The sequence below is a fragment of the Anguilla rostrata genome, chromosome 3 (assembly GCF_018555375.3).
Source record: "Anguilla rostrata isolate EN2019 chromosome 3, ASM1855537v3, whole genome shotgun sequence".
NCBI lineage: Eukaryota > Metazoa > Chordata > Actinopteri > Anguilliformes > Anguillidae > Anguilla > Anguilla rostrata.
The window spans coordinates 38,977,305-38,986,151 of NC_057935.1; the positions used below are offsets into that span (position 1 = coordinate 38,977,305).

Here is an 8,847-nt window from a genome sequence, read left to right on the forward strand (position 1 = left end):
CTATTTTTAATTTTTTTGAATGAAACAAATCAGAACCTAGACTAGCCAGGGATCAACCTGTGCCCAACAAGTGTTTTTTGCTGCAATGACCCTCAAAGCCTCTCCTGGCGTTTACCGTTTTAGCGCTTGCAGGTTCAGCTGGACATCCGCTGACATCCTCCTCTTGAGCATGGGAATGAAAGCAGCAGGGCACACTGCCAAATGAGTGGACTTGATTCATGCACCCAAAGCATGTAGGACAGTTTTGACAGAATAAAAACTGGTCACTCCAGCTTCCCCACCACCTCAGCTGGGAAAAACACCTCATTCATCAAGCCGTTTAAAGAGCTGTATCCTCTGCCAAAGTGAGGTGAAGCTACCCTCTCAGGAAAGCTTCCATGACCATGATGTCTCTACAGTCAATTTTTATGTTAAACCCTGCATATCAGTACACATGATTTCAAGATGCCTTCACAAAAAGTGGTTTTTTGAAATGTGGTAGATCTGAAACGAGCACTTCAAGAATCTGCATGTTGTTGCATCAGTAAGGTTCGCCTGCCAAAATGAAAAGCTTGAGGGAACAGTATTTTCGTTGAGAACAAAGCTGAAACGCCTAAGAAGCGCGCGACCAGTGCTTGCTGCTGTGATGCAGCTGATGCTGTTCCTGCGGAAATCCCTCCTCTTTTTCAATGAGGTCAGTCTCTGTTTTTGTGGGGGTTGGCGGTCGGTCAGCGGAGAGTCGACAAGAATTCAAAAGACATTTATCGCCAGTAAAACGTGTTTGTTGGCTTACATCGATTTTAGAGCATGTCGGACACGGTAAGTTAAAACTAGCTATTTATAAACGGTTAAAGGGGATGGCCGCTGACGAAACGACCATAGCTAGCTAGCTAGCTACCACAGGGAAGCCTGACTAGAACTACCTTGAGGATGCAAGAATAACATGTGAATCTCATCGCTCACTACTTTGTCCGTTTTATGTCGAGTTATTAGTTCGCAGCTTGTGTCTGGCGTGTGTGGGCTGAACATCGTAAGCAAACTAGAAATGAATATCGTTAGCGCTAGCTAATTGTGATTAGCTGTGCAGTTCTTGTGTAGTTAGCTATTTAGCTAAATAGGTAGTTGGCCATCGCTAGCGAACGTTAGTTTGAATAGTCATGCTTGGTTAGCATTAGACTATCCGGTCTAACGTTACCGTTAGCTAACTGACACTGGCTCACGTTACAGAATCATTAACGTTAGACTATTTGTTGGGTATCAAATTAGCAATGTCGTTTACCACGATAGCCGTTAATGATAGACTAGCTTGCTGGATATTGAAACCGAAAATAAAAACGCAACGTTAGCAAAGAGATTCGAATCTGTTTAACGTTAGTTTCAAACAGTTTTCTCAACGACATGATGAGCAACACATTTGCTTTTTAACGTTATTTTATTATTAGTCTAGGCACAGACTCGACAGACAGAAAGATTATCGTATTATTATGTTTGTTATAGCAGGATGGCTAACAAATTAGTCACCACCAGTACAGTATCAGAAACTAGCCAATTCAGCCAGTGTTATTATTGGCAAGTTATCATAACTACCGCCGTTTGGTAATACACCGCACGTTTGGTTTAGACATTTTCCGTTGTATCGCATCTTACACTCTTTCTCCAATGGGCTATCCTACTTGTTATGACGGAGGCGTAATTTATGTAAATACATTAAGTAATTTCGTTGTTGACATTGCTTTCGTTATTATACTGACGTTTTGCACAAATTACTCAAGACGCTCCCAGAAAAGGCATTCCAATCAGAATGTTTGTTATTTTATTGCCCTTTTTAAACTGCTTTGCACGGTCCAGCCTCGTGTATTTTCCTTCGTTCTATAATTAACGTTATGATACCTTCCATTCTTTTTACATTTCATTCTTCTGTACAGTTGTAGCTGCTTAAGAGTCGCACCATCTGTCAACCGTCTCTCAGGTGCTTTAGCCCATAAGTTATTTTAGAATGATCAGTTCCCTCCACAACGTCTAGTAAAAGTTTTTGCTAAGCACGATAAATTGCTGCCTGAAAGTGCAACATTAATAAAACAGTGAATGTGAGTTATCATCTGTTGACTTACAACCATAATTCACGTCAGATTTATATAGCTACCATCCATATTCCCTAAAGGAATTTATTACAATCCTAAAATAGAAACGTGAACTTAACACAGATTTGTGTGATGTTTCTGAGGTTTTAGGCTTTTGCTGCTGTAAGGGCTGTTACTGCACCCAGGGGCTGCACAGTGATACTTTCCACATTTCCATGTCTTTGCAACTCTTTGCCACAGCCTGTCTGACAGCATGTAAACAAAATACATGAGCTGTCGCTGTTTCTCCAGCACACAGAGACTAAAGAATGTGACTGCAATGTTCTTCCACTTCAGGCTATTTCAAAATAATTTTACTATGAACTAATTTTCTTGCATTTTTAACTGTTGTGATGTCTTAGATTTCCTGCTATCTTTATCTGTTGTGTAGGGTGATTCTGTCCTATTTTCAAAATCACCCTGCCCCTCCACAAAATCAGGAAGGGAAATATATTGGTTACTTTTCCCTTTTTGAGTTTTTTTTACTTTATTTTGGAACAAAAAGAAAATTACATTATTATCTAGGCCTGGGTGATATGGCCTAAACATTGGCCTATATAACAATATATTGTTGATTTTAGGATGATACCAGTATATATCACTATATATAAAATGCTTTTTATGCTTTCTGAGCATTATAAGATGCATTTTAAGCTTAAAGCTCAAAGCCTGTAGGAAACATTGTTCACGTTTCCCATATCTTGCATTTCAAATTATTATTTATGTTCACTCTTAAAGGTATACTATGTAGGATTGTGTGGCCCTTGTTGACTGTGTTTGCAAACCCCATTCACACCTCCTTAGTTTTCATACCCTTGAACGCTACAATGAAAATGTCAAGCAAAGAGGTGAGGTGGTCAGAGATATTGAAAATAGCATTTTTAGCAACACAAATGATTCCATATAGATGGTAACAGTAATTATGCAGTGTTATAACTATCTTTACACTGAGTGCACCCCTTAGAACGTCATAAGGTAACTACTATGTAGTGCCGGTGTAGCTATTTTTCGGAACCCTCCCAAATCTGGAACATGGACTGAAAAAGAGCTGTTCTTGGTGTTACTCCATGCAGTTATCCAGCTAACTCAGTATTCCTGCTTCCTGAAATACCCCCCTGCACATTTAGTTAGAATTGGCATGTGACATCTTGATAGAAGAACAGAATGCGATGCAAAAGCTACCCAACCTCAGCCATCTAGCTGCATAAGGTGACTAGGTAAAAGTAACGTTACTTACAGGTCCAGCTTTGCTGTATCTAGGCTTCTTAGCATCTGCCATTGCAGCAAACTAGCAACAAACACTGCATTGGAATCTGATCCCAAACCACAGGCTCTGTAGCCACGCCTACACCCCTCCCCACACAGAAAAGAGTGCCACACCCAGAAACGTCCCAAACACATTTTTGAATAACAAGTACAGGTAAAAGGTACACAAATTCAGCAAAATTGTGTGAAGACTGGGATTGTCGGTGCATCATAGATATTCCTTAGCAGAGTTATTTTATAATATTTTCAAATAAAGAATTCTGTATATAATGGACAAATGGGATATCGGTTATGAAAATCAGCCTAGCAAGTATTGCATTAAAAAGTTTCAAACTTGTAGGTCTTTGTTAATTGCAAACAGAATAACCAACGTAATTAAGCATAACATTTGCTTACATTATGAATAGAAAAGTACTGCACATTATGAAAATTTGTCTCAATGAACTTAAATAACCCTTTCAAAAGTTGTACTGCTTCAGAAGTTTTAAGTAGGCTAATAAAAATAAAATGAGCTGCCCGTAACTTGAGCAAACTGACTTCAGGTGAGCCCACTCGGCACGTTCGTCCTGCCGAAGGGACACAGAAATGGAGGCGTATGACTGGCTCCATTGTGATGCGGACACAACGCTGGCTTGTTTTCAGCTGCTCCCAAAACGGAATGCCTGTACCTCAGTATGTGTTTTGCAGGCATAATTATCAGAGAAGTCCATATGGATGATAGCCTCATTTTCATCAAGTTTTTCCTTTACATGCCTTGCTCTGTTTCACTTGGTGAAGCCAGTTATCCTGGTGCTTTGCTAGTGAATCCAGTTTTTTGTTCAGGACTTCAAGTAGATCAAGTGCTTCTGTTTCTGTTTTTTTTTTTATGTGTGTAAACACTTCACTGTGCTGCACGGCAAGCCGAAAATAATCAGAAACATACTGCATTGGTTTCCTGGTTTCCATGTTTAATACAATATTGCTTTCTTAAATTATTGCAGGAGACAAAGCCCTCAAGCCAAGATGCAGGAGAAAAAAAGGAGGGGGAGTACATCAAGCTTAAAGTTATCGGGCAGGTAAGAGGATGCCGTTAATCTGGACAGATATTACTGGTAAAATTATCAAAGAAAAGCTTATTTTTGGGTATGTTAGTCCAGACATCTCATGCATAGAGTCTGTACGGACTTAAATTCTTGGTTATTGGAAAGTTTCATCTATCGTGGTAAATTGAACAAATTTTGTTTGGTTTTACTAAATAGGATAGGCTAAATATGAAGAACTATTAAAGACCCTGTGAGATCAAAATAACCATTTTTAACTGTTAGAATTGTAAGGCTGGGTGTTTGTCACAGAAACTATTGGCTGAAGTCACGGAGCAGTCATGGCATAGGCTAGTTGTTGAAAATAATGTGGGAAAAAATGCAGAAGTAATCATGGAGTTAAAAAAAAAAAAAAGATTATTAAATTATTAATGAGATCTCATGTGCAGCGGTGGGAAATGATTGAAATAACGTTACTGTGGCAACAGAAACAAGTGCTTGAAAAAATCCATGGGCAGCAACCGGCTCCTAGGAACACATAGCCTACGAGTGAAATGCATTGATAAGCTGGTGCACTTAATTGCTTAATTCCCTCAATCGTGGACAGAAAGAACATGCTGTTTTGGCTTTTTAGTTAACAGAACATTGTTCGAAATTGAGCATGCTCATATTGCATTACTTAAGTAAAACACGGTACATTATGTTGTACATCGCTAGATTTGGTCTTTGATGGTGTACCTCATGTCACTGAATGTTACTCTAATGGGAGAAGGAGCGCTGGGCATTGACATGGTTGAGAGGAGCTGTCAAACATCTGATTCCAACAACTGACAAGGACAGGAATCTTGATCCCAGTGCATTCCAGAATCTGTATAAATTGTAACACTTTGTTTCCCTGAGCATTTGGCAATATTGTTGAAACGCATAGGCCTATACAAATAACACTATACGCTATGGTAAGGTTGACAGTTACCAACCAAAAATCACGGAAAGAACTGAAAATGGAGGAAATTGCGGAAATGGCAAAAAGACTGGGAAGTCACAGAACTGAGAAAAAAATGGCAAAAAATCATGGAATCCATGTGACACCCGCGACTTTCATGACTTTTCAACACCCAGCCTTAATTATAATTGAAGACCCAAAGACGATAAACATTAGAATACTGAGATTTTGGATTAGTTTTTATCCTTCAAGCACCAAATGTTTTTCTGCACAATAGACGTGTCGTGGTGTTTGGTTTAACCAGTGGCATATGGTGAATGAGCCTACACCAGTGTAGTTCTCTCATCTCCTTCTGTACCGGCATTTTGAAATCACAATTTTTAAATAAAATCAAAGTAATACATGAATAAAAGTGCATTTGTAGAGCTTCAACATTGATGTCATTAAATTAATATTCACATTACGTAGCCTATATAGCCTGTGTGTCCCTATCACTGATCAATGACAGTGTTATAAGCTGGTGTTGGGAGCACTCAGAAAAAACCCTGCGCTGATGTTGCAGGTAGATCTTCACTTCAGGTCACGCAAACAGGTAGCAGAGCTGTAAATTAGATTGTAGGCCTAATGTGTTGTAATCATTTTGCACTGTCACGGATAGGCTACAGTTCTTGTAACTTATTGTATACATTTGTTTGCTTTGTTATGTTGTTGACACCACTTTATCTTGGCCTGTCTGCATCATGGATATTTATTACCAAAGCCAATTCAACTTTAGTCAACTTTAAGTTTTCATTTTTTTAAATAAATCAGGGTGATTGTTTTCTTATTGTATGCCTGTTTATTTTGCAATTTTGCAATGCTAACACAACTTTATTTAGGCTGTTTCTGTTTTTGTCTGTATCAGGGAAATTTAATTAGGCCATTTATTACGAAAGTTAATTTGCCTTTTGTTTATTTTACTTTACAAATTCATTTATTCATAAGAATTTAGTTTCAGTTTAGTTTTAGTTTCAGTTTCCTGTTGTAAAGTATTCTGTGAATGATTAATATTTGTGTTTTAAAATTGAGCCTTATCTCCTGAGAGAATTTGGCAGGCTGCCACACCCCCTAGCGGTGAATATATGACTGTTTCATTCCAGTTTTTGTTCATTTGTCCCATTACTTTTGTTCCCATAAAATGGGGGGATTGTAACTAATAAAAAGGGCTGTAATTCCTTAAGGAAACACCCGGTATGGATATAAATACCTTCTAATGAAAGCTAAGAATCTGCACTTTAACCTTATAATCCATCACTGTGCTTCAAATGCAATGTGCTGGAGTACAGACACCAAAGCAACAAAAATGGTCCCACTGTTACAATACTTTTAGATTTGACTGACACTGATTTTGAATGTGCATTATGTTTTGGGGCTAAATGGTAGCTAGTTAGCTAATGACCTCCATAAATGCATGATTGCAAGAGGTAACTAATGAGAATTTTTTTAATTGGGCTAACTACAATGATTGACTTACATTCTGCTTAGTTTGCCAGGAGACTCACTTATTCAGAGCAAATTGGCTGCAATGCGAAAAGCACACCAGAGAATGTATGCGTAATAAATTTAAAATTTTGTTTGACAATGAAAATTGAACTGTCAAATGCTACACAAATTGTATTTGCTGAGATAAATTAGTAATGCAAAACATCAACCTTCCTCAGGACAACAGTGAAATTCACTTCAAAGTGAAGATGACAACGCATCTAAAGAAGTTAAAGGAGTCCTACAGTCAGAGACAGGTAACAGCAATCTAAACACTGCTTCATAAGAAGCCATTTAAGTAATTGGTTACAATTGGATTTCATGACTGTATCTAAGACATTCTTGCCATCTCTACAGGGTGTTCATATGGATTCCCTAAGGTTTCTTTTTGAAGGACAGAGAATTGCAGACAACCAAACTCCAAAAGAGGTGTGTTGTCTGAAGACATACTATAACCATTCAGTGTTTTAAATTTATGTTATGATTAGCTACATATGGACTAATGCTCAGTGTTCCACCCCAAACGTCCTCATTGTCTCTTATATGTCTACCTTCCTTCTCCAGCTGGGAATGGAAGATGAGGACGTCATTGAAGTGTATCAGGAACAGACCGGTGGACTTTGGAGCAGTTAGACTTTCTGTATCATCTCCTAATTTAAAAAATTTTTTGAAAATATTTCGTTACTCCGAGAGAGAAGTGTCTGAAACCATCTGAGTCAAACTGATTCACCACCAAGGCTTCTGCGACCCTCCCGGTCTGCTGGAAGGAAGGATGGGCAGTCCAGCTCCCTCCCTCCCTCCGCCCCTGTGTATGAAAAGACCACGTGCTCCAGGGAGATACCAGCTACAGCAGCACCAGACCTTCTGCTTCAGCTATTACTGAAACCCAATTACAGACAATGCGAAAGCGTACGCCCCCATACTTTTACTATGATCAAGTGAGTGTTATATATGTGATTCAGGTCTATTGCTCTTGAAGGTGACTCACTGTGTACATTTGTTTATGTGTGTATTTAAATTAAGCACGTGCTGGCTAAACTCATTACGAGTCTTTGCAGCTATGTGGGATAGCTTGGAATTAACCTTGACTTCGGCTCAATTGGATCATATTTACTTTCAAAAGCAGTTGTTTTGTTGCTGCTTAGACCACAGTGAGAGATCTTTCTGTACAGCTTTAAAGGTGATGGGTGGTAAATGCCGCCTTACAATATGGAGTCTGATTTGGTGAATTCTCTCTGCAGCTATCGACTACACTTCTTTTATAAGAACAGCTCATGGACTCATGAACGTCTTCAATGTATGGCCCAGTTGTCTAGTCAATTTGTTTGCCAATCAATTTGTGATTTAGAATTTGAAGGTTTTAATACCAAGACAGTGTCCACCTATGTTCAGTGTCTAATGTTCCAGTCTCACAACTGTTTGTGCAGTTCTTGTATAGAACAGTACAGTATGGTTATTCTTTCTTCAGAAATGAGGTGTGGATCATGAAACAAGACACTGCTACTGTCCTCAATCCTTAATAGGCTTATCATTGAAACACAAAATAGATTTACATATTTGTGCAATGATGGCCACTCCTGTTTTAATCAAAACATTTTCTTCATATAATTTTCTGTGTGGGCCACACACTTTTATTCATTTTACCATACAGTTCCACATTGTATTTTTTTATTGTTTTACCTTTACTACTATGAAAGAATGACACATCGGCTTCTGATTAGTCAGGCCTTTCCCCATCTCTGCTGATCCATGGTGGTCCTGTGATATCACACTAAACTGCTGTTTTGTTGCCACGGTAGTGCCAACACTTTGTGATATCATTGTATCTAACTTCTCTTTTGGGAGAAAAGTTGTTTTGGATGGTTTTAGGCTGTAGGATGATTTTGTTTTGTTTTTTTAAATAAAGTGTATTTCAAAAGACAAAGGCAATGGATTCTGTGTCTTTCACAACTGTTCCCATTTTGTTTATCCTGCCCTCCTCACAAAGTTTTGCTTTCAT

General features: G+C 38.5%; 1 protein-coding gene across 2 annotated transcripts; it reads left to right on the forward strand.

Moving 5' to 3' along the window:
• Positions 1-599: 599 nt before the first annotated feature.
• Positions 600-8,772, forward strand: LOC135250790 (small ubiquitin-related modifier 1). Of its 2 annotated transcripts, none has more exons than XM_064327502.1 (5): positions 600-673; positions 4,346-4,420; positions 7,028-7,105; positions 7,206-7,277; positions 7,413-8,772. In XM_064327502.1, exons 1-5 carry the CDS (start codon positions 626-628, stop codon positions 7,479-7,481), a joined length of 342 nt encoding a protein of 113 aa, XP_064183572.1. In that variant the 5' UTR covers positions 600-625; the 3' UTR covers positions 7,482-8,772. The 2 variants fall into 2 exon arrangements, with proteins under 2 accessions (XP_064183572.1, XP_064183573.1); XM_064327503.1 differs by having other exon boundaries at positions 658-798.
• Positions 8,773-8,847: the final 75 nt, after the last annotated feature.